Source organism: Pempheris klunzingeri, chromosome 3 (genome assembly GCF_042242105.1).
Source record: "Pempheris klunzingeri isolate RE-2024b chromosome 3, fPemKlu1.hap1, whole genome shotgun sequence".
Classification (NCBI taxonomy): domain Eukaryota; kingdom Metazoa; phylum Chordata; class Actinopteri; order Acropomatiformes; family Pempheridae; genus Pempheris; species Pempheris klunzingeri.
The window spans coordinates 21,046,864-21,072,474 of NC_092014.1; the positions used below are offsets into that span (position 1 = coordinate 21,046,864).

The 25,611-nt window shown below is 43.5% G+C and overlaps 2 protein-coding genes across 2 annotated transcripts; both read left to right on the forward strand.

Moving 5' to 3' along the window:
- The first annotated feature begins 1,129 nt into the window (after positions 1-1,129).
- b3gntl1 (UDP-GlcNAc:betaGal beta-1,3-N-acetylglucosaminyltransferase-like 1) lies at positions 1,130-15,474 on the forward strand. The gene is made up of 12 exons (XM_070827657.1): positions 1,130-1,541; positions 1,847-1,963; positions 2,051-2,150; positions 3,445-3,509; positions 4,204-4,269; positions 5,383-5,478; positions 9,778-9,873; positions 10,555-10,679; positions 13,190-13,325; positions 13,435-13,503; positions 13,680-13,754; positions 14,643-15,474. The coding sequence occupies exons 1-12, from the start codon at positions 1,449-1,451 to the stop codon at positions 14,721-14,723; spliced, it is 1,119 nt and encodes a 372-aa protein (XP_070683758.1). The 5' UTR covers positions 1,130-1,448; the 3' UTR covers positions 14,724-15,474.
- Positions 15,475-20,345: 4,871 nt separating this feature from the next.
- Positions 20,346-25,431, forward strand: metrnlb (meteorin like, glial cell differentiation regulator b). Its single transcript, XM_070856477.1, has 5 exons — positions 20,346-20,693; positions 21,798-21,981; positions 22,084-22,309; positions 23,770-23,829; positions 24,620-25,431. The coding sequence occupies exons 1-5, from the start codon at positions 20,599-20,601 to the stop codon at positions 24,934-24,936; spliced, it is 882 nt and encodes a 293-aa protein (XP_070712578.1). The 5' UTR covers positions 20,346-20,598; the 3' UTR covers positions 24,937-25,431.
- The last annotated feature ends 180 nt before the right edge of the window (positions 25,432-25,611 follow it).

The window sequence follows — 25,611 nt, forward strand, 5'->3', positions numbered from 1 at the left end:
AATTATTCTGCAGAGCAATCTCTAAACTACATCCTGTCTGAGTGGTGGCCTGATTAAGGAGGAGTGTGTGTCTGTGTGTAATAAAATTCAGGACTTCATTAAAAATTTAGCCAGGGGAGTTTATGTGTTTCTAAAATGGGTAACACAGAAGCTAAGCAGCTTACGTTCCTCTGGGCTTTTGTCTTTTTTATTGCTCATGAATCGTTTTAGCAGGACATGAAAAAAGAACAAATGAGGATTAAAATGGCAGTAATAGGGAGGCTTGGCCACCTGTGGTCTGAGGCACTGTAGATTTAATGGGGAACAGAGTTTGGATATTTTGTAATCCAGGACTGATGTGTTTTGACTCCTGACTCAGATTATCGCTTCAACTGTTGGATCATCCCTGCTTCAGATGAGTGCTGTGGTCTTATTTTATTTCAGTGAGAGTAACTAATGTTATTGTACATTTAAATACATCTTATCTCAGAATGACTCAAACGTAGTGATAAAGCACCTGGAGCTGTTGCCTGGAGCATGCCAGCTGCTACTGGCTGGAAACAGACCCACACACACACACACATACACACACACACGCACACATTATTATGCACACTATATTTTAAAAACTGTATTTGCTTTAGTCAATTTTACTGTGTTTCAGGTATGTTTAAGTAGAGTTATTTGTTTCTATATTTCACCTGACACATTTCATGCTGCTGTATAGGACCACCTGTTATCAGATGAACAAAGTGCCATAATTAGATCACGTAACAACTGAACTATCTGCATGAGAACTGAGCAAGCTCCTTCCACTCGTGAAGGCCGTGAGATGTGACTGAAAGCTCTGGAAAACTTCCAGTAGGGGGACCTTGCACTAAGAATTGTTTGTTAAAATAATGAATACTGATTACCAGAATACAGGGGGAAAGGGGAAACTCAGCACTGAGCTTTTTTCAATGTCCAGTTATTGTTATATCAATATATCTATTGGAGATAAATAAATGAAGCCAGAGAGGTTATTCATTCACACAGTCGGTGACGTTACTATTCCGGATGATTGATGGTGAATTTCAGCCAATCCGGTGTCTGTCCGTGTTTTGCACGAGCCAATGAGCGTCTGGAATTCATTGTTTGCGGAAGTTATGAAGCTGTTTCTCCACGCAGCACATCCTGACTGCACATTTCGCTAAAACTGTAACTGTGGCCGACACTAAAATGTACAGGACACCTTTCAAGAGTTTAGCTTTGTTGACGTAAACCCATTTGGAGAACAGTTCAAATGAAGTATTTACTCACATTGTGGGTCACGCTGAGCCCGCGTGGGTCACTCCTCGTCCGCCGACCGTGTTTCTGAGCGTCCATTCGGTTTATTGTTTTCGGCCATTTCTAACTTCGTGAACGGCTGTGTCGTTGCCCGGATAAGTGGGGGACTGTCCGGGCAGAGGGACCGGGGCTCACAGGCTGGCATGAACCCGCCGAAGCGGCTCCGCACCGCAGAAGATGAAGCGGAAACGCCGACAGGAGGGCGGCAGGAGGGGGCGGAGGGCGGTGTGGATGTGGTGGGTGACACACTGACACTGTCCCGTACACAGTAGTAGTAGTTATTTGGATGAGACACATTCAGTTGCAAGTGTGGAAACGGGACTTCCTATGTGTTCTCGTAAACACTGGCAAACTGATGATTAGTCTATTAAACTAAATTGGGGAGTTTTTCAGTGCTCCACGATGAAAGCAGTTTGTCCCACAAATCAAGTGTCACAGCAGTATAATTAAAGTAATTAGTTTCTAAACTAAGTTCCTAAATTGACTCTGCTTGATATTCTGATGTGTTAAATCTGTGTGTGTGTGTGTTTGCTGTGCTCAGAGTGTTGTGATGCCAATGTACAATGCGTCCTGTTGGCTGGACGAGTGTCTGCAGGCCATATTACACCAAGACTTCACTGGGACCATGGAGCTCTCTGTCTTTGACGACGCAAGCACTGTAAGTTTTGTTTGGGTGCATACTTACACATGATATGTAATTTCACGTGGAATATGAGAGTATTTTGTGCGTGCGTGTCCCCTTTAGGATGACTCCAGGAAAGCGGTGGAGGGTTGGAGGGGGAGGCTGGAAGCGAGGGGCATCTCAGTAGTGATCTCCAGCCACAACTCTGCCCAGCCCAGAGGCGGTCAGTAGATTTTCAAGTTGTTGATCAGCAACCAGTCCCCACTATCTTATGTTGTTCACACTATAACTTCAGCTGTTCGGTTTATGTGTGAATTCCAGACACGCTGAATGAAAGAATTGACAAATTAAATTAACTGATCAGATGAATCAGACAGTTACTCTTCTTGGGGCAAATGGCTATAAAATCTGTATATTATTTGAGCATGAAAGTTCATTTGACACGAAATAACTCATCCTAACTAGCTTTTTCCAGTGCTTTCAACCATAGCCCAGCTTCACCGGCCTGACATGGAGAGAGCTCATGAGCTCCCCAAATTCTGCCACCTTCCCAGTAGATTCAGTGAGCAGGTTTGGTCTGGTGTTGTTCACAGACTGTTTATGACTGTGGTCTGTTTATTTAGTTTATTTAGTATGTTAGGTGGTTTAGGCAGTTAGATGAAGGTAAAAGCTCAAAAAAAGATAGTAAGTGGACATTGAGTTAAGATTATGTGGTCAAAAATGCTCATAAGTCAGGGAGTGGCTGAGGAAAATGAGTGACGGATGTTTGTGCTTTAGATTGTCTCCTTGCTTTGGCTTCCAGTTGATTTTAGAATTGATTTGAAGGTTTCGCTCATTACTTTTATAGCACTCTTTGGTCTGGTTCCAGCAAAACTCTTAACTGCCAACTGCTAACATTTGCTGTCAAATACAAAAAATAAAAACAAAATGCTTTGTTTGGGAACAACATTAAATAGCTTGGCATTGAGTTGTAGTCGTCTATAGTTTAGTTTTAAAAAACTACTTCTGATTAAGCATTGAACCATAATGAAACAATTTTAAAACAATTTTGAAAAATGACATTTTGTTATTTCTAGCACTGTCACACGGTTAATGCTTGAATGTGATAACTACAAGCACATGGCCAAATAGATATAGTGAACACGCACGCAGAGGCTTTCACACACACACACACACACACACACACACACACACACACGCACTCAGTATGTGTCGCTATCTTTGTGGGGACTTCCAATAGACATAATGTATGCTGTAACTAAAAAAAAACACTAACCTATCCCTGACCTTAACCGTAACCATCACCAAACAAATATTTGGACACTTTTAGTTTTCTCAGTAACAACAACATAGTTCAGAAAAACATTGTTCTCACAGTGGGGTCCATCCAAATGGCCTGAATGGTGGATGTTCTCCCTGTTCCGCATTAAATGTGTAATACAAGGGTACAATTACACACAAACATACACACACTTGCACACACAAACATAAACATACACTGTTCTTTTGTCTTTCAGTGGGATATGCAAAGAATAAGGCAATAGCTCAGAGTTGTGGACAATACTTATGCTTTCAGGATGCGGTAAGTGTGTGTGTGTGTGTGTGTGTGTGTGTGTGTGTGTGTGTGTGTATGTGTGTGTGTGTGTGTGTGTGTGTGTGTGTGTGTGTGTGCCAGACAGCACATGTGTAATTTCACTGTCCAGATGTCTTCCATAACACATACAGTAGTGAGTCAGAAGTAATTAGATCATATTGGTTTGTCCAAATATACAGGCTGTATAGAGGCACAGTGACTGTTTGACAGACCCGTCAGAACACATGAATAATGAGCCGAGAGCAGCGTTTGATATGTATGTGCTTTATTTTGTATGTTTGTGTGAGTAGCAGCTCTGTCACAGTCCTTTGTGGTTGCTCGTCCGAAAGCTGAATTGTCACAACTACAAATCAAAGGCCAAAACATGTGAATTTGTGGAGATTTATTTTGTATAATAACTGCTTGAGTCACACAGTTTAATAGAGACTCTTTTCTGCTAATAGACCATCTCCATAACGAAAGACTCAATTACAATTAGACTGCTTTCTCAGAAAACATACAGTCCAGGAAAATAAGGTTTTTGAGGATTTCAGTTGTTTTGTTTTGTGCTCTAAAAAACAAAACAACTGAAATCCTCAAAAACCTTATTATGTATTTGTTGTGTATTTGTTGTGTGTGTGTGTGTGTGTGTGTGTACACATATATGTCATATGTGTTTGAATTTATCTTTTTTGTACTCCAGGATGACATTATGTTGCCTGAAAGAGTTCGTCTGCAGTATGAGGCGTCTCTCCTCCACCCAAACTCTGTAAGTTCTCCTCCAAGTATTTGCTTACTCACTTCCTTCCCTCTGTGTTGCACTCTGCCTTCTCTCCTCCCGCCTCCCCCCTCTCTCTCCCTTTCTCTGATCATCTGACTAGTACCTCCCTTGAAATAAAAAATATTCATGTTCTTTGCGTGTGTGAGCGTGCCTATTTGCCTGTGTGTGTGTGTGTGTGTGTTCCATGCTGCTGGCATGCAGAACAGTGTGAGTATCCGGTGTTGATGCTTTCTGTGGCTTGCCAGGTCAAAGGTTAAAGGTCGTGTGTGTGAGGGAAGTAAGGGAGACAGCATGGAGACAGCAGGCTTGCTGCCCTGCGCAAACAACCTGCCTCTTTCTGTTTTGGCTGTAATATTTTATGGTTCTGGGTAGAAATGTGGTTCTCTGTTTTGTTTTTCAAGTTCTCTCTCATTTGCGTATGCTCCTCTTTACTTCCCAGTTGGCCACTCTCATCTGAGATGTGGCCTGTATGTGTCAGAAAGTGATACTGATATGACTCAGATACCCTTTGGATAAATGCTTTGTCATATTGAAAACTTGTATACATCACAAGGACCTGTAACTGTTTTAGTCACTGCTTATTCTGCCAGTTATTGAGCTGTTTGGCCTTTAAAATATGAGAAAACTCCCCATCACAAGTAACCAGAGCCAAAGTCTTAAAAATGTCAGAAAAACTGTCCAAAACCGAAAGATATTCAGATCAATATCATACAAAACAAAGAAAATCTGCTAATATTAACCTTTGAGACTCTGGAACCAGTGAATTTTTGGCATTATTGCTAAAAAAATGATTTAAACATTTAATTGATTACCAACATTGTTGCACATTAATTTCCTGTCAGTCCACTAACTGATTAAACAAACTTTTAAAAAATCTGAACTAAATGTTCCTAATTCAATAAGAATTGTGTGGTTGCTAGACTGTGTTTTGAAGGTTTACTACCGAACCCTGAATCGATCTTGGCAGGTTTAAACTGACCCATGACAGAAAAACCTAGTAGTTAAATGTGTGGCAGCATTTTTCCAAAGTTGCTGCAAATGTTTTTAATGGCTCATAAAAGGAAAATATTTTCATGTGGTGTCTGTGTGTTTTCATGACAGCTGATTGGCTGTAAGGTTCAGAGGCTTCCAGAGGGATCTACTGAGCGTTACACGCGCTGGATCAACACAATCACCCAGGAGCAGCTCGCCACACAGGTAGATACACGCAGCGTGGTGCGGCATGTGTGTTTGGACACACATACCGTGTCTGTGAATGAGTGTGTTTGTGTGAGAGGTCATGTGCCAGGCAGCACCCAGGTCAGACAGAGACAGGATACGTACCTGCCATCCCCAGTTTCCACGGAAATGTGGCAGTGGACTGGATGGAGGACGCAGCATCAATCCCGACCCGTCTGTCCATCTCAGTCCCACCAGAGGAAACCGGTCACACTGCCATCTGGCTGCTGAGGGCAGTCCATAGTGGAAAGAGTTGGCAGTGGAAACATTAATTTTACAGAGAAAAGTACTGAGAGCTTCCTGATCATGCAGTAGGTGTTTTGATATATTGTGCTTCTTCATGTTAACATCACTGAAGACAACAGTATAATTACTGTTAAAATGATCACCAAGAGCATCGCCACCAAAGCTTCTGCACACCACCAGGTTGGATTTCATAAGAATTGTTTTATGACCCAAAACAGAAAGCTTGCTGCTGTTCCTCCAGAGCAGGTGGAGCTACAGTTTCCTGCTGTGGCAGATTGCGAAATGAATGAAGATGGCACGCTGTGAAGGGTCCGGAGCCAAGTATCGTCTGCCATGTCTCTCAGCCAAGTCACAGTAAATATTTATGACTCTATTGTTGCCTAGATCAGACCAGATCTCAAAAATAATGGCACAAGCCAACCACACTGATAACATTGTCCCCATCTTGGCATAGTGTGTACATGCTAACTTTGTACAACAATACTATGCAGTAATTGTACTGCGGTATCACAGTGCATTTGGCAACACTGACGCTGATGATGTATAGACATTTTACACATCAGAAAAAACTCAGAATTATGTAAAGGTGATGTTAAGGGAAAACTTTTAATGTACCACTTTTACGGCTAGACTTCTGTATCTACTTCCACCATATTAGATAGTCACATTGATCACTAAAGGGAAACCGCAGGCTGTATATCTGTCTATGCAGAGATGGAGGTTGCTCTCTGAACAAAACAATCTGTCACCAAGGATACAAGACAACCTGGACCCGCTCTCTCTCTAACACACACACACACACACGCACACACACACACACACACACGCACACGGTCTGCATAACTCCTTAGCAGACATTCCAGGATATTTATGTGATATTAAGTTTCATGGAGCATGAGAATGAGATCATGCATTGATTCTGCAGGCTTAATAGCAGCTCATTTCCCTTTCCCTTCCTCTTTCTTCACTGTATCTGCCTGCACTTTCAGGTTCTGGGTAAAGAAACAAAATCTAACGGAGTTAAACCAGAGATTAACTCACTTTGGTGCTCGTTTAACTTGATCCAGAGCTGGACCCCGAGTGTTCATCTGTAGGACATTAGATATGGTTATTCCAGACTTTCCCTAACCCACTGACTTCTCACATCCACGCCGACTCGCTCTCTCTGCCTCTCTCTCTGTCCTCTGGTTTCCCAGAACTCATTCTTATTCTTCTTATTCATGCTTTTGGCCACAGCTTACATCTGCAAAATGTTGCAATGTTACAACAGAAGGGAGAGGAGTTGTACGTAGGTGGACGGACACACACACACACACACACACACACACACACACAATAGATTCCGACCAGCTGTTCGACTGGCTGGATCCAGATGTTTTTCATGAATTTCAGTTATGCAGTAGCATTACGCTTCAACCAAGCCATCAGTCTCACACGCACATGCACGTGTACAAACATATAAACACACAGCATCTGAAACACAGTGACACAGGGGGGCGAGGAAACAGATTGACATGGTATGACCCTCATATACACACACATGAAAGGAGGAACAAGTAAGGGTGTCGTTTTTTTTAAAACTTTTTAATACTAGCAGGTGATTCTATTATTTTGTCCACCATATTTATATCAATGAGGGTAGGCTAAGTAGCAGAAACACCTCTCTGTATAATAAAATAAAGTCCAACAGCACTACAAACTACACCTCTAAAACAGTTTCAACGAAAACTGAGCGTCATGAAGGGTGGATTTGTGGGGCTGTTGCATTAGACTGCGTTAGTTGTACCTAATAAATTGGCAACTGAGTGTATAGAGGCAGGAATGTGGTCATGGTTTATTAAAGACGTTGTGGTTAGACAGAGAAAGAGAGGCCAAAACAGACTCATTAGTCAAAGGTCACGTGTGAGAGGATGGAAGTGCGCATCCTTCCCCTGCACACGTCAGGAAGCGCACACTTCTGCAAGAGAGCACATGCGGCTGCACTCTAACCTATTTTGTTTGCAGGATTAGAAGTTGACTTTTGCAGAGTCCTCCTCCAACTGACTGTTTGTTCCTGACAGCCAAATGGGAAATACCCCCCCCCCCCCCCCGAGCCATCTGCCAAATCCTGGTCAGGTTTTAGCTGATATGGATGTTATGCTGTCTAACCAAGACAAGAAGTTCCTTTATCTCTAATAATCGAGCTGTTTCCTGCACTGTGTGTTTGTGCGAGAGAGAGGAAGAGCGTGTTGAGAGATGAACTGCAGCGAAGTAATATAGTTACATCTCATGGTAACACTTGCAGGATTTGATTATGGAAGCCGAAGTGCAGAAACATGAGGACGCTATGTTTGCAGGTGCACTGCTCGTGCTGTAGTTTCTCTGTATTTCTCACTTCTACAACCTTATTTTAGAGCAGTGGTGGGCCGTCAGGGCCAGCAAGGCCTTCTCTGCTGGCCTAAACTCAGAATCACTGATTTACGTTTTAATATTTTCCCATTAATTATTTTAGATTATTCCTAATAGTCTGTGCTCTTCATTTCATAGCGCGTCTCTGGGCTGGGGTGCTTCCAGCAGTGTATGTCTATATTAGAGCTTTTATCCAATCATATTTCAGCCATCATGTGTTGCCAGGGTCAAAGAAATCTGCCCTGAGGCCTTCAGAATCAAAAGTGCAGGTGCCCGTAGCTTAAAATACATCACAATGAAACTGTTGCTTTACCCAATCAAATTTCGAGTTGGTGACCCCAGGGCCTTCTAGCCGGTGTACGATGACGTCAGTATTTTCACGTCCTCTGATTGGCTGGTCAGAGAGCTTAGCCAAAGCTAGCGATTCTTATCTGTAGCGACCTGCACAAGTTAAAACTTTATCATAATCGTAAGTATTAATAGCAGTTTTTTTAACCCACAATGGCTGACGGAGGAGAAGATGTGAATTTGGTCACAGATCTACTTAGAAATCCATTTTCAAGGCGGACTTTCCAAGAAAAGCTGGACATTTTGAGGAAATGCTGGTGCTAGCAAGCCTGTCCCAGCCGGGAAAAGGGTTTGTCCGCCACTTTCAGGTCACCAACTACGAGCGGTACCCTCGGCCTACAGGCTCCAAGGAGCAAATTGTGTTGCTGAACACACACACAACTGAACGACTCTGTGTTTGGAGCTGAGTCGGTGGTTAGAGTGTTTGGTGACTTGTTGAATTCTTTTAATGGGGTTTCTTGCTTTAGTGATGTCATTCATTCTCGTAACATGAGATACCTGTCTGCAATGCAGCGTCCTGTTATACTGCCTTTCTGTATAATATTGATGGTTTCTATAGCCGTGACGTCATAATGATGGTATTAAGAGGTGGTTTGATTCAGGTAGGTTTGATTCAGGTGTAAAATGAACGGCCCGCCACTGTTTTAGAGTCTGTTCCTCACCATACTCCTGTAAATTTACTGAGGACTCACGTTTAGACTGTTTTTCAAAATCAACCGTGTTTCTATTCTTTTTCTCATCCTCCCTGTGCTATTTGATTTAATCGCAGCTTCCAAGCGCACAGTCTGCTCGCCATTCGATATTTGGCCAGGATATGTTTCTGTAATTCATCCCTTTAACCGTGCTATGGCCTTCACACCCTCCAGATGTTAACTCAACTGAACACTGATTTTGGCCCAACATGCTGGACATGCTTTCCACCACCATCATCAGCTTTCAGAGACTACCAAGAAGAGCATTAAAGCTGCTCTGTATGTTTTGCTTCAGGTGTGATTTCTTATCTCTCTGGTTCTTCCCCCAACCAAATGTACACACTTAACAGAAGATAGAGCTAGATGCATAAAATCAGACATGTAACCTGAGTTCTTTATGTGAGCAGCATGTAGCATCTCGACAAATTCATCTCCGATCTTTTAGGGTTCGATAAAATGACACAAAATCTTCTTAAAATTGTCCGTTCACTGTGACAGGGACAGACACTCTCTGTCTGTCCACACGTCACGACATTATACGACTGACTGGTTGCATTCGTCCAAGTTGTTTGTGTCACAGTCTGAACTATTTCCTGTGTCTCAGGTGTACACGTCACATGGGCCCACAGTCATCATGCCTACGTGGTTCTGTTCCAGGGACTGGTACCTGAAGGTTGGACCGTTTGACGAGGGAGGCAGGGTGAGAATTCCCACCTGAAGCTTTCCCAAAGCCTTCTCTTCTCGTGCAGCTTTCCTTTTCCATCCTTAGAGTAGTTAGGCCTCATTATCCATCCATGTTCATTTTGAACATCTAGGCTTTTAGCTTGGTTACAGATCTCTGGTTTGATGCCCATTCCTCAGATTAGTTCAGCAATTCAAATAAGGTCTACTTATTCCCACTTGTTCCCCCAGTCAGAGAACCAATCGATGCGTTTAGGGACACCATCTTCATAAACAGATAGCTAGCTATATAGTTACATCGTTAACTCCCTACGGATCCTGTAACACTGTCAGAATCACAGTGGACAGTTATTAAAAAAAACAGATTGCATCTTTATTCCTTGCACTCTTCTTCCTTGTCAAAACCTGGAGCCTACATTACCCACAATGCAACTTCAGCACTGATTGCTTTGTCAGAGATTCTGGTCGTTTAGACTTGTAGTAGCTAATGTAGCCTTGAGTTTTTGTTCTTTCCTGAACACAATGTCAGCCTGAGCTAAAGAAGTGATGATCAGGCTACTAAAGTGCTCATTTAAACAACAAAATTTGGACTTGCTCTGATTTCATTCATACTGTGTCCTCACCTGAATGGACCCAGCCACCCTCACCACATATTGAACATCTGCAACCATTACTTCACGCTCTGCTTCCTCCTCTCCAGGGAGTCCCGGAGGACTTGCTCTTCTTCTACCAGAGTATTCGTCAAGGAGGGGGCGTGGCCAGAGTCGACCACTGTCTGCTGGTGTACCGTTACCACGAGAACGCCACCACACACTCTGTAACAGAGTCAGTCCCACTCAGCGTGCACACATACTTGGAAAAACTGTTGATCCTCCACCAACTCACAGCTGCCCACTGACATCCCAGATTTTCTCAGGGCTCGACGCTCTCACACACAAATATGCACACACAGACGCAGTTTTTTCCTAATCTTGAGATTTTCCGAAATCTGTTTTCGGAATTCCAGACACTTTCCCATCGTATGACTCTGGAATTTCAGTTTTATTTTCTCTGCGGAATGTTTAGTATCTCTCAGACACCGTTGGGAGGGAATCGGATCTTGTCGTGAGCCATGTTTGAGAGTTTGAGGGGTGTGTGTGTGTGTGTGTGTGTGTGTGTGTGTGTGTGTGTGTGTGTGTGTGTGTGTGTGTGTGTGTGTGAGAGAGACATTTCTCCTTTTGCCTGGACTTCAGCAAGTTCCTGTAGTGTCTGCAGGTGCGTGTGTGTTTCTCAAAATGTAAAAGACACCAAAGGAGAAGGTCTTTCCTGCTTTCCCTCCCCCCCATACCTCCCTCTGTTTCATCCCCTCTTTCCTGTTATCCTTCTTCTCCTCTTTCCTTCCTTCCTTCCTCTCCTGCGTCTGTCCACTGCTCGTACATCTGCCACTGTTGACGCACTCCTTCACCGATCACCCTTCTCTCTGTCTTCATCTATCATCTGTCTATTTTTGGAGGCCTATTTAAAGCTCGCCTTGCCTACTTTCCACTCTCCCCCACTTCTTGTCACCCCGTCCCATCCACAGCCTACCTACTTCCTCTCTTCAGTCAAACGAAACCATCATCTCTTACATAGACAAACACACGCAAACGCACACATACCCCTGTAATTATAGAGGCTATGTTGGTGAGGTGATAAGTGTGTTTGAAAAAAGTCAAGAGGATGCCAAAGAGTAACTGAGATGAGAGGCTTCTTAACGCAGAAAGGCTGTGTTTAGAAATGTGAGTATGTGCACTTGTTGTGTACGTGAATCTCTACCAGAGTGCGTGAAAGTGTGTTTGCCTTTTCATCTGCAGGGTATTAGGAGGATGAAGGCTTCAGTGTGTGTATACAGATTCCGTTTATAGTTAATCTCTGCCATGTTTCTGCCATGCCTTAGAATCAAAGCCCGTGCAGAGAATGAACAGAAAAGCGATCTGGAGACCACCCGCGCTTCACGGTGGTGGTGGATTTTGGTTTGTTTGCCATATGAGGCCCACTGTTAGACCCTCTGAGACGCTCACATCAGGAGATGAGGATGGAGCACCTCCTGTGAATGTGTCCGTATAATTACTCAATATCAGTGCATGCCTGCGTGTGTGAGAGAGTGAGGAGGAATGGGTTAAGAACATGAGTAGAGCATGAAGACATATATTAAAGTGAATAGGTGTGTGTGTGTGTGTGTGTGTGTGTGTGTGTGTGTGTGTAAGGAATGTGCACAGCTGTGCATATCAGTCAAGGTGCAGGCAAAAGGAAAACAAGCGAATTCATAACAAGCACAATTTTTCCCTCCACTTTCCCTCCAACTGTATCAGACTTTATCAAAATTCATTGTCATAGTTTTTATTAAATGCAGTTTTGGACATTTAGATTTAAAGAGGAGATTATGGTCTGATACTGAAAAGACAATTAGAATTTATTGCACCTTGGGTGTTATTTCTGTAGTATAACTGTGAACAAACCGGCAATTTAGCCAGATGATCTAAAGCGGGCCATTTGGAGTTCAACGTGAAAGTGAGTGAAACTGAAAGGTCATCATTTATTGCACCGGAAAACTGTGTACGCACAACTTTCGCAAGTACACTCAGTCAGTGTTAAACCACAAAGTTGAAATTTAAACAGATGAATGTCAGCAATGGACAAATTTACTCTGTATTACTGAGAGAACCCTAATTGTGATAAACTCCAAACGTCATTTAGAGAAATAGTTTCACATTTCTTGAAATTATTACTCACCAAGAGTTAGATGAGCAGATCGAAGTCCCCTGTAGTGTTGTCGTTGATGAGAGGTTGCCAGGCAACCATCAGAGACTCCAGGAAGTGACCACCCAAGAAATAGTCAGGCACATAACCCCTGTAAAACAGCAACTAGTCGTTTTACACTTCTGTGTTTGTAGAGATGAGATTAGTTAGATAATATGTAAATGATTAATGAGCTTTAGAAATGCCAGTAGGCAGATTTGGTTACCCTCAGACAAAGCCGTGCTAGCTGTGTCTCCTTTTTTCTTGCCTTTATGCTAAGCTATGCTAACGGTCTCCTGGCTGTAGCTTCATATTCATTGTACAGATATAAGAGTGGTATTGATCCACCCATCTAACTCTCAGCAAGAGAGCAAATAAGCATATTTCTCAAAGTATCATTACTATTTCTTTTGTAAGAATGCGGCCCGTTTCCGAATTGTCCCAACACAAGACTCCATTTTTTTTTTTGTAGGAGCTCCTCTTTTGCAGACAGAAACGTTGTTTTTAGACACAGCATCATTAATTTTAAGCCTCCTGCTTCTGTGTCCATCCTCTGATCTCATCTCCTTTGTTTCCAGGGAAACCATTTGGAAGCTGCGAGTGGACTTCCTGGAGGAGAGAGTTCTCAGCCAATGGGAGAGCTTCACCATATGGAACGCTGGGAAACAGGGCCGGAAGCTGTACCGATGCCTCAGTCCAACCAATCAGAAGAAGGTACCTTACCTCCAGCCATGGCCAATTATTTTCAATCAGTGGATTGAACTGGTGAATGTGATATGTGATTGTACACCAGCTTTCCTTGCCATTGTGATTCATTTATCAGGTGAAGGCGTTCTGTGACGTCGATGAGAACAAGATCCATAAAGGCTTTTACACATATGAAGACTCAAAGGTGAGATCAACCACTGTGGACACTGAGTACAACATGTTTGTTGTGATTTAATGCAAGCAGGATTCAAACTGATGGACACCCAACCACTTTTTTTCCAGTGAATTTGATTTCTATAAAGCTGTGACCAACAATGCCATGTGGTTTGTGTGTCTCTCTTTCTTTTGATATCCCTGCAGCAACGACCGAAGCCAAAAGTCCTAGTACAGCACTACAAAGACGCCACCGCCCCCTTCATTATCTGTGTTAAACTGGTGAGCAGAAAGCGTGTTTGTGTGTTGTATGTTTGCCGTTTCTGACCGCCTGTCCCTCAGGTCTGTAATCTAAGTTAACGACATAATGATCAAGGGCGTGTGCCCGGCGCAGGACATAGCACACACACACACACACACACACACACAGAGGGCAGTCAGGAAATGGGTAGAGACAGCAGCCTGATCTTTGATCACATGATGCTTGTACAAACATCTGATGTTTTTGCCACTGTTCAGTTTTGCATGTTTTTACTCCAAAATCCTTGTAATTAGCCACTGCATGGCCTTTTCTTTAGATAATGACATTCTCCTCTTGTTCATTTTTTTATGAATATACAATAGCACAGACACACACACACGTACAGCTGCTCTGGCAGACAAATTACTAATTGCGTATTTACCACCTAGCCAGACTCAAATCTGGAGTGACCCCACCTATGGGGGCTACTAATTGCTCAATTATGGGAATTGGAAGAAGTAATCAGAGGACAAGGAGACCTGGACTCAATCATTCTCTCTATCGTTCTCCATGGCACACACACACACACACACACAGAAACACCTGGACTCAATCACACAAGTGTTTTATATCCAGATGTGAAATAACTTTAATCAACAAATACACAATTTGGTTGAACTTTGGTTGTATTTTTCCACGGTTAAACCTCGTGCGCTGTTGCCGACTCTGAATCTCTGTAGCCTGTGTGCAACATTTGAGTTCATTAGTATTAAAACACGCAGCAGAGAACGCTGAAGACCTTCATTCAAAAGTGAATAGAAGAGTTTAAGGGCAAACAACTCCTCATATAATGCTTGTTTCTGTGGATTTTTTTTCTTCCATCGTGCTTTCTGCTCCTGATGCTTTTTCTCATGTTGTTTCATCTGTAGGACATGACGGGAGGCGTTCTGGAGGAAAACCTCAACTCTTTACAGCTAAAGGAAGGAATAGATTATTACCATTTCAACTGACTGCTCAGAGTTATGGAGAAGACAAGAGGAGCCCCGCGGCTTTAACAGGCTGACAGGAATGCAGAGGACTGGATTACTCACACACAGACACACACACTGAGGGTGATAACAGGAAAGCAGTGAACTGAACATTAGGACAGAGTCAATGGCAAAAGAGAAGGTTTACTGTATTTTAAGGGGTTAAAAGATGCTTTATGTGTAGGTCTCTCATATCTGTCCATTAAATGTGAAGCTACAACCAGGAGACGCTCAGCTTAGCTTCCATAAAGAGTGGAAACAGGGCAGAACAGCTAGAAAGGCAACAAAACCCACCAGCACCTCTAAAGTTCACTAATTAACTCATCATGTAACTTATATTTACAATTATTTATACAAAAGATGTTAATGAATAACATTTAGCTGTTTTACTAGGTATGTGCAAGACTATTTCTTTGTCATCTGCGATTACTCAAGGTTTTTATTCCTTTTCACACTGATTTTTGTATGAATCAACCAAACTACTGTAGATATAATGTGCTAATTATTGAGTGGACTGCCCATATGTGGGTTTTTCTTACCTTTTAGGTTGAGCCAGGCTAGTTGTTTTGCCCCTCTCTCCAGTCTTTGTTAACCCAAGCTTACCATCTCCTGGCTGTAGCTTTATATTTAACTGACACATGTGAGCCAAGTATTGATCTGCTCGTCTAATTGTAGACCGTAAAGCAAATTGGAATTGTTCCCAAAATGTTCAACTATTTGTCCATAAAGGTCCCATATCATGAACAACAGTTTGTGTTATCTGTTTATTATAAACTCGAAGGTGCAGAATAAATTGCATACTACTGCTAAATGCAACGCAGAACTCGGGTTCTTAAGAACTCATCCTAGTGCGCTGAGGGCCGGTTGGCCTTGGACGCCATTTTGTGCCTGAGCTGGCATGGCACGGCTCTCACCTCTGATGTCACATGCAACCACGGAGGTGACTGAGCCGAAGTGGCGGCGGCGGCTAGCAGCACCAGCCGTGTTGACAGCGCTAACGTGTCAGCACATTGTGCTTAGCCGATCAGAGTGTTTTGCTCATTAATATTAATTACTAGTAGGGAGTTTACATCCGCCTACCAGCAAAATCTGACCGTGTGTGTGAGGGACAGAAGGAGGCCTTCAGAAAAGCAGGAGAATCGAATCATCAGCTTTGTTCTGTCAACATCATTACAGAAGTGTTTAATAGACACACACAAATAGTACAGATGTGTTAAAAGTGTTAAAATATGAGACCTGTAAAGGCTGAGCATGGGTGTTTGCGCTACTAGTGGTAACCATAACATGACCTAGAGGTCAAAAAGATGTCAGGAAACAAAACTTGGCGGGATGATTTGGTAATTCAACCACAAAGAAGAGAGTATTAGGCCCTTTTATTTTACCTGTCTGAGGACAGTGATTGCCACTTTTGACCACTGGAGGAACAAAACACTTTTGTGTTTTCCCATCCTGTGTGGACTCACACTGGTAATTGCAAACCTGTATGCTATGAAGTGGTCGGGTTGAAGGTTCAGCTCATAAAGGGTGGGATGCTTTATGACCGTGATTCGTTACGCCGATTTCTTAACAGCCTCCTCTGATGCAACCACACAAAATCAGAGACACGCACACATCTGCTACAAATGTACAAACATGGATACTGCACAGATTTGTTTTTCTTTCCCGGGTCTCTTATGAAATCTAAAGAACAATAACCTCTTGAAGAGAGCACAGTTCTGATACATAAACACACACAAAAAGTTTATTTTACCTCACAGAGTGTGGAGTTTTTCTGCCCAAAGGTAAACAGACCTTTCCCCCCAAAATCTCCCCCTGTGTTTCCTGGGTCGGCAGCGCGGTCTGCCTTACTGTAAATCTGGCCGCAGCCGTTTGTAGGGAAGCAGCAGTGGTGGTAAAAAAAACTGGAGGGGGGTCCTTAACTCTGCAAACGTTTTATTTTCACTACCTTTGTTTGTTATCATAGACTGAACATACACTTTCACAGTGGTGTGAATGCACAGACTCACTGAACCATATCAGCCGTGAGGCTCGACTCGAGGGGCTGTTTGGGCCTGATTCAGTCTGGGGTTTGAGGTGAAAACCCTCGGTCTTCTGCCACCCACTGCACAGTACTGCGCAGGAGCTGAGAAAAATATCACATCCACTTAGCACCCGGTCTCCACTCAGACCGCTCGTCCCTCTCTGCGTCTCCACACACAAACACTTTCACAAGAAGGCGTCTTCCTCAGAGATTTGCTTCTTTGCAAAAGAGCATTTTCCATTATTTAATAATCTGACAATTCATTTCTTGGATATTAAAACACACTTAACTTTGTGTTGAACGACTTATGAATCTCTTTCGGTTCTTTCAATCTTTTGGACATGCATATCTGTATTAATCTGTAACTAAAGTGTAAACTTTTGCACAGACAATCATGATCACCAGGGGATGAAGACTTTGTAAAACTAAGTGAAACAGCAGGCCTGACAGACTCCTATTCAGAGTGTATTCTGTCCTTTAGCTTTAAGGTGCTTTGGATAAATGTCCACCAAATGGACACCATATATTTTAGAATGGAACGAACCAACGTGATTTGTTTAAGTAAGACCATGCTCTGTCTAAATACGAGCTGTCTCCTCTACCCACTCTGCCCTCGTGATAAAGCACTTGGTAGATGATCAGAGCGAGCTCTAATGGAGAATCTATGAAGGAGACTCAGAAGGAGAGTAAACAGAGCTTTACTCAGTGTTTACACTCTGTCTCTCTGCAGACATCAGTCCTGATAACACACACACACACAGTGAATGACCCTGACCCTGGAGCCTGCTCGCCCTCTGGTCATATAACACTGCATATGTGTAGGAGAAAAATGCACGCGCACACACACACACAAACACACACACACACACACACACACACACACATATATATATATATATATATATATATACCCTTACACAGCTGCATTTTCTCCTGCAGTGCATCTGATAAAAGAAAGCGATAAGAGTCGGGGTGTGTCACAGAGGTCAGACTGTGAAGGCTTTTTCATTCACCTGGAACTAACCACATTCCTTTGTTTCAACGTCTCGCTCCTACAAGACATACCGTGTGTGTGTGTGTGTGTGTGTGTGTGTGTGTGTGTGTCACTGAAAAGGAAAGACTGTCTGCCAAAAGTGCATTAAGTACATATTTTGTCAAACCTGAGTTAAGACCAGAATCTTACCTCTTAGAATCCGTTTTTACTGCAGAAAAATCATCATATTATTTAAAGCAGAAGCTAAATCAAACCACGATACAAACAACAAACTCAGCAAAGCAGCAGCCTTCTCAGCTTCAGTGAAATTCACAAGACTCTGTGTAGTTAAACTACCTTTAAAATGTTTGAAATTGCAGATTGATTCATTTTTTAATTCAATGTACTGTAAATATTTAACGTAGACAGGCAGATAAACACCAGCAAACTATGTAACAAGTGGACAAGAGAGCTCAAAGAACACATCCTGTGTGTGCAGATGCCATTTTCCAGTCCAGTATCTGCATCGTTTATGTCGGTTTCATTGCAGTTATGAAGATTTAACCCGTAAACCCTTAAAATAGAAATGGCTTTCTCAGTGTCACTGCTTCTGTAGTTACTATGAAGTTGTCAGTGCTGCCAGCTGAATGAATGATGTTCTTGCCCCTCCTTCAACAACTACTGTCCTGCTGCCCTTGAGCAAAGGCCCTCCACCTCCCAACTGATCCAGTTGGGAGCTCCTTGGTTGCCCCCCATGGGTAAATAAAGGTTTTTAAAAAGCTGTACGCGAGTGGTGAGGAAATAAAGGTCATGAAGGCTGAAATCAGAGATAGAGGAATGTTTGTGTGGCTCCGTGAGGAGGCAGCGCGTGGACAGACGTAGCGTTCCCCCTGTCAGGTCGCTTGAGAGGAGCCAGGTGACGGCGGGAGGATTTGTGGGGGTATGAGGGGAGCAGGTCAGGGGCTCTGCTGCTCTGTAAATACTTGATGTGGTGAAGGAGCACATGAGGTCAAACTGCACTCCAGCACCTCAGACTTCCACTGCTGTGGTGACAGGATTAGACTCGGGTCAGACTCCCTCTGCAGCCTGCCGGATCTTCACAGCTTCACATGTGTTTTCAAATGCAGGGACAAAGGGGGGGGATGTGTTGCTCGGTGCAGAGAGATGTAGGAGTAATGTAGAAAATCACCCCATGTGTCAGCAGAGGGAATGTTACTGAAGCTGAACTTGATGTTGCAGTTTTCGTTTCATAATACTGAACCTCGGATGCATTTAAACATCATGCTGGGTGCTGCTCTCTGACGATGGCTTATGACGATGGCTTATGACTCATGGCTTTATGAATGCTTAATAAATCATGTGCTAATGCTTTATACATCAGTTATACGTTAACTCAAGAACACATTTTGGGGTTCACCGGGTGTTTGGTGTTTCTTTTATTAGGTAGTGATGCAAATAAAGGCGTTGATAATCCATCAATAAATGCTCAATTAGTTATTTTTATGTCATTTTCCAGAGGCCATGTGTTCACATGGTAAGTCAAAGGGATTTTTTTAATCAACCTGGCAACCCAAATGTTGTCTTCATGAATTTGATGATGATTTTTTCACTTGGTATTGGTCATTCTCATTATGACAGACATAATGTAAGAGGGCTGTGTGTGTGCGTGCGTGTGTGTGTGTGTGTGTGTGTGAGAGAGAGAGAGACGGGGGGGGGGGGGGGGGGGGTGTAAAGGAGTCCGTCTTTCGGTATTTCTCGAAATGCGTTACATAGCTCTGGCTGTGTGGGGGAATGTGACGAGTCAGTAACATGCTTGCAGCTCCGACTGTTTTCTCACGGGAAAACTGCCCGAGAACCAAACAGGCGTTTAGAGCACATGTGTCACTTTGTGTTTGTGTTGGGCCTTTTTGTTTTTCCAAGGAGGTCGACTGCTGAAATGACACAGAAACATTATTTACACCATTAAAACGGGCTACCGCAGAGGTTTGGGTGAGTGTTGGATGGCGCTGGAGAGGTCAGAGGATGCTGCTCCTCCAAACCTGCACGCTGCGCTCTTTTTCTCTGGATAATATGATCCATCTGTTGGGAAAGCCAGCAGACACGCACACACACACACACACACCCACACACACACACACACACACACACACTCCAACTCACTCATTCACTTCTGCTGTTTTTCTCTGGCACTGAAACTTGCATACAAGGAGCTGACAGAGTAGAAATTGCCTGATGATTTTATAGGCGCGTAATTAGGTGACCATTTGCAGGCGCATGTTTGCACCTGAATGCGATTTTTATTTGGGCATTTGTGGGTCAAGTTTATTTTTATTTAACTTTTCTTTCTGTTCTGGATAATTTAGGTCTCTAAACGATCCTAACACGTGTCTCTGGTGAAGCTCCACACCAGTGAGGTCCAGTTTATTTTGTGCAAAACTTGTGTAAAAGATGTTTTTTTCCTACGCTGGGGGCTGGTCTGGGGGGGGCTTCCTCTCTCTACACATCCTTAGAGAGGGGGTGGGAGTGGTTTGGATCGAGCGCTCGCGTGTCATTCAAGCGGACTCAGCTCCTGGCACGCGCCCCTGGTGACGTGAAGCCGAGCGCACGCAGCCACAGTGTTTTAAACAGTCTGCCGTCCCGCACTGTGCGCACACCGCTCCTCTTCTCCGTCCTCTGGTCACAATGTTCCTCTGCCTCTTTGTCTCGGCTGAACCCGTCATGTAGGACCGATCGGAGCTCCGGGGGATATTTGGCTGGATCTTGCGGTGCAGCAAGGAGCAGCAGGGCGCGCGGCTCGCTGGTCTATCTGGTCTGGTGTGGTTTGGTTTGGGGGGATCCGGGGAGCGCCGGGCTGACGGGCCACCATGCTCCGGCCGTGGGCAGCCCACTGGATCTCAGCTGTGCTCCTGTGTGGGGCGGTGGCGCAGTACTCCAGCGACCAGTGTAGCTGGCGAGGAAGGTGAGGATGAAGCTGCACGAACTTCTGGTCATCTCAGTTTGTCTCAGTTATAGCCAGTGAGTGTCATGTTACCCCAGGCGACGAAAAACAGCACATTGAAATCAAGCAAGCTACAGTCATTGTTTTCTTAAGGAAGCCCATAAGGAAATAGGAGGCTTTTTGTCAAGTGATTTTGCACTTTCATTTACTCTGGACTTTAAAATGTGAATATTAAACTGCGTGGGGGGAGTGATGGGATCATGGATGGAACTCTAAGTCCCGTGTGAGAGGGAAGTTGAGTCTTTGAACTGGTTCACAGGAGTAACTAGAGGCATGGGTGTTTGGTTAAGAGTTAATGTAACCCTCAGGAAGGGCACTGAAAGGTCAGACTGAGACATGTAACTTTCATATTCTGGTGCAGATCTGCTGTGGAAACTAGGTGGGAATGTTTTGGCCACTTTGTGCCAGAGTTTACTACTCAGAAATCTACTCTTAACTAACTATTCAGATGTCAGATCTCAGTAATTCATACAAACATCATCGTCATTTTTCTCCGGCACGTAAAATGAGTCACTAAAACCCATCATGTGTGTGCATGAGGTGCTTTAATTTGACTTCTGACAGAGTCCCTCACATAGTATTACATCTAAAATCTGCCCCCTTTAAGATTTTGCAAATGTACTTAGAGGTATTCAGAGGAATGTCTCTGCTCCAGTTCCTATCTTAAGTAAATACAGCTTTACGGCCCCCTTTGATCACTCCCCCAAGTCCCCAAGTCATAAAAAATGACTCACTGCACTCTGCGTTGTAAAGTTTGCAGGCCTCAGACTTCTAACGACTTAATAGCCCAATCAGTTCCCGGTGTTGAGGTAACTAATGCACATCAGAGACAAGCGACCACATCCGTCCAAAGTGTAAGACTTGTTGGCAGACGAACAGCTGCATCAGAGTTGTTCTTTAATGAATGATGCAGTATCTTAAAATCTCTCCCACATGTTTCTTTAACACGTTCACGGGGACATTCTCAGGGCTCTACACAAGTTTCCTGATTAATGGTCATTTTGATGATTTTAGGTTAAAAAAAAAAAAAAAAGGTGAATAAAAATGTTGTTTTCTCATCTGCAGTGGTTTGAGCCATGAGTCTCATCGCAGAGACGTGGAGCAGGTTTACCTCCGTTGCTCCAAGGGCTCTCTGGAGTGGCTCTACCCCACAGGGGCCATCATCGTCAACCTGAGGCCGAACACAGAGCCCTCATCAGGACACATGGCTGGTCTCCATGTGTGCATCAAACCCCACACGCACTCCCAGGTACAGTATGACATCGGTATGAAGACGCTTACGGCCAGAGTTATATTATCAAGTTGCATTTGGACGGAGCTTATATGTGTCCTCCTGGTCGTCCACGTTCAGGGCTCTCATGTGTATCTGGAGCGTGCCGGGGATCTGACGCTGCTGCTGGCAGAGAAGGACCAGGCTCAGGGCTCGGTGCACTGCTTTGGCCTGGCAGAGGGGGCTCTCTTTGTGGAGGCCATCCCTCAGACAGACATCAGCCGGAGGATCACAGCTTTCCAATACGAGCTGGTGCCCAGCCAGGGGCCGGGGGCACACATGTACCCATACCTGCACTCTGGATTAGGTAAAGAGAGAATGCATGGACCCATTCAATACACATGTTTTATTACACGGAGGATGAGGAGATGCAGCCGTACTTGTCCTGGACTCTTGTGTTCTGTAGTTGGCATTAATTTGGCTGTTGAGCAGCTGACTCTCAGGTGTCCGGTGCAGCATGTCAAGTCTTGGAAGATTCTTTTAAGATACTTGTCTTTTACTTGAATATTTCCATTTTATGCTGCCTTATATTTCTATTTCACTACATTTCTGTGGGAAACATTATAGTTTTTGCTCCATTACATTTATCTGACAGCTATAGTTACTGGTTACTTAAAGATTACAATTTACATTAAAAAAAAATATGATACATGATCAGCTTTTTATATATGATGCATTGTTTCAGATGAAACTACTCAACAGTATATGAAGAACTTAAAATTAGCTTTACTTTACTGACTAACAACAACAACATGACAGGACTGCTTACATATTAATGCATCAAAATAATAAAAAGTACAATAATATAACATAAATAAGTCATTCTAAATAATCGTTAATAGTTTAAGTACATTTTGTTGCTAATATTTCATACTTTCACTTATATAGTTAATATTTAGAATGTAGGACTTACTTGTAATTGAGTATTTTACTAGTGTGGTATTGCAGCTTTTACTTAAGTAAATGATTTTAATGAAAATCAAAACTGCTTGCAGCTTCAGTATCACCAAGAGCATTGGGGATAAGTCTCAGTATGGAAACAGATTAACTGTCCCAATGGGTCGTGAGACTGCTCATACCTGACGCAGGCCGGCTTCTCGCTGACACAAAGTGAAGGTGATGATAGGCCACATTACTGTTGCACCCCTGTTGCTTCATGTCACCTCCGTGCTGCCCCTTTCTGACACCCCCTCCTCCCCCTCTCCCTTGTCTCAGACAGACTTATGAAAACAAGCAGGCCAATCAAAAGGTCACGATGGTGTCAAGCACAAGGGTCAGCCAATCGTCTCTCAGCTGTCAATCAAGAACACACACACACACACACACACACACAAAGTGAGGGATTTTGGGGAGCCCACCCGTATGAGCAAATCGGTCTGGTAGAGGGGAGGGACCGTGAGTGGAGAGGGAGACTGGACTGCTCTCGTAGTGAGACAGAGGAAAGTCTGTCTAGGCCTCTGTGTGTGTGTGTGTGTGTGTGTGTCTGCACGTTTTATAGCTGTTTTTATAGCTGACGGGGTCGGGGGGGGGGTAATTCAGTGGTTACATCTCCTTTCTCACCTGCTGTTCTCATTCACGTATGCTCTCGATGTGTCTTTTGTCTCGTAAGCAGTCATCAGTACAGAGAAAAAGAGAGAACAGGAGTCTGACTAAGAGTGAAACAACTTATGGGACAATAAGAAAATTAATCACAAGTAACTTCTGTGGTTTCTTATGTTCAAGTATTTAATGTTTAATGTTTTCTTTTATTCGTGTTTTCTATTGTAGTCACCTGTAAACCCTGTTCAGATGAGGAGGTCCTTTTGGCTGTGTGCACCAGTGACTTTGGTAAATACACACACACACATACACATACACACAAATGTATTAAAGAAATAGTGTGTGAAATATATTTATTTCCTTTCTTGCCACGAGTTAGATGAGAAGATTGATACTACTCTCATGCCTGTACGGTAAATAGGAAGCAGCAGTCAGCAGCCGGTTAGCTTAGCTTAGCATAAAGACAGAAAACAGCTAGCCTGGCTTTGTCCAAAGGAAACAAAATAGCCTTCATGCGACTCTAAAGTTCAGCAATTAACACGTTATATCTTGTTTAATAATCAGACTGTTTCTTAGTAGGAACAGTTAGCTGACAACCAGCAGAGACTTAAGGAAGTCTTCCGTCTTTATGCTAAGCTAAGCTAACCAGCACCTGGCTCCAGCTTCATATTCACCATACAAACAAAAAAGGGTTTTTTTCTCATCTAACTCTCAACAAGGAGGAAAAGAAGTTATTTCCCAAAAAGTCCAACTATTCCCCTAAATCAAAACTTAAGCAAAACTTTTACGAGCACTGGCCATTTGGGCCACAGGGGCCAACAGTGACAAACTGACATTAGCTATCCTAAGTTTGCTAACATTAGCCATCATGTTCATAGCAGACGAAGTAAGGCTGTAGCAGCAAAAGTCTATTCAATAGAGTAATTGTATGTTTAATTTTTCATTAATTCAACTTTTGATTTGTAAGAGGAAGATTATGTAATACATTTTCAACAGTTACACAGAGCTGTATAGATTTAGCTATCCATGAATGACTGATTGACTCCTTGTCTTTATCTCTCCTGGTCCTGCTCTGTAGCTGGCAGGGGCGTCTTTCGAGGGGTGGCATCAGGTACTGGGGACCATTCCCCTGTTGTGGTGACTCTGACTCGGCTCTTCCGTCAGAAGAGCAGGGTGTTCGCGTGGAGTGGAGCTAGAGGGCGCCGCTGGAGTGGACAGATCAATGTTCCCGCACAGTGCGGTGTGCATCCTGGAGGCGATGAGTACCTTTTGACTGGCTCTGTCCATTTTGGCAAGCCCTGGCTTGGCTGCGCACCTCGCTACAAGGACTTCCTGGAGCTGTACAGCAGAGCGCAGACAGCGGGAACAAACCCCTGTCAAATGGACACAGACTGAGAAACTTCTTTGTGGTTCTGGGTGAAACAGGATGGAGCACTTCTCAGTCAGGCAAAAGTCAGTGAGAAAGACTCAAAGATCCGTCATTAGAGGCTACTTCTGGAGTGCCCTCTCAGTGCTGTGCAACTTATTGTTGCCCTGCAGCAGAAAAGACGGTTTGAACCTTTGAGTAGCAGATGTGCTCAACTAAAATGTCCCCATCTGATTGTATACAATAATTGTATGCTCTGTGTGTGTGTGTTTGTGCAAGAGTGAGATGGCGAGTGATTGAATGATCAGCTAAATTAAGTTTTCATTCTTATGACAATGCTGCTTGTGTGATCATTCTTGAAATGAAAGTTTGCTTTGTAAAAAGCTTTCTGTAAAATTTAGCAGTCTTCTGACAGAAGTGTACAGTTTGCAGCTCTGTGAGTCTTTATGTACTAAGTGTGTGTGTGTTTTGCCAATGAGGTCAGAGGGTTTATATATTTGCAGAAAATAAAAAGCCGTACTTGAGCTTGTCTTCCTGTTCACGAAAGGTATGAGTTTTATCTATCCATCTCTCTGTGTGTGAGCGAGCCAGAGTGTACTAATGTGGGGACCCTGTATTATGGTTGATTAACAAGCCCCTGTGTCCCTGTGGGTGTCTTTGTGGTTGAGGTGCAGATAATTAAAAACAAATGGCGAATGACGTTA

Excerpts from the sequence above, each read along its gene's own strand:
- b3gntl1 (XM_070827657.1), top strand. The coding sequence starts at position 1,449 with ATGAACCCGCCGAAGCGGCTCCGCACCGCAGAAGATGAAGCGGAAACG. Across the intron at positions 1,964-2,050 it reads TCTTTGACGACGCAAGCACT|GATGACTCCAGGAAAGCGGT; the intron begins GTAAGTTTTGTT and ends TGTCCCCTTTAG. Across the intron at positions 5,479-9,777 it reads AGGAGCAGCTCGCCACACAG|GTGTACACGTCACATGGGCC; the intron begins GTAGATACACGC and ends CCTGTGTCTCAG.
- metrnlb (XM_070856477.1), top strand. The coding sequence starts at position 20,599 with ATGCTCCGGCCGTGGGCAGCCCACTGGATCTCAGCTGTGCTCCTGTGT. Across the intron at positions 20,694-21,797 it reads CAGTGTAGCTGGCGAGGAAG|TGGTTTGAGCCATGAGTCTC; the intron begins GTGAGGATGAAG and ends TCTCATCTGCAG. Across the intron at positions 23,830-24,619 it reads TGTGTGCACCAGTGACTTTG|CTGGCAGGGGCGTCTTTCGA; the intron begins GTAAATACACAC and ends CCTGCTCTGTAG.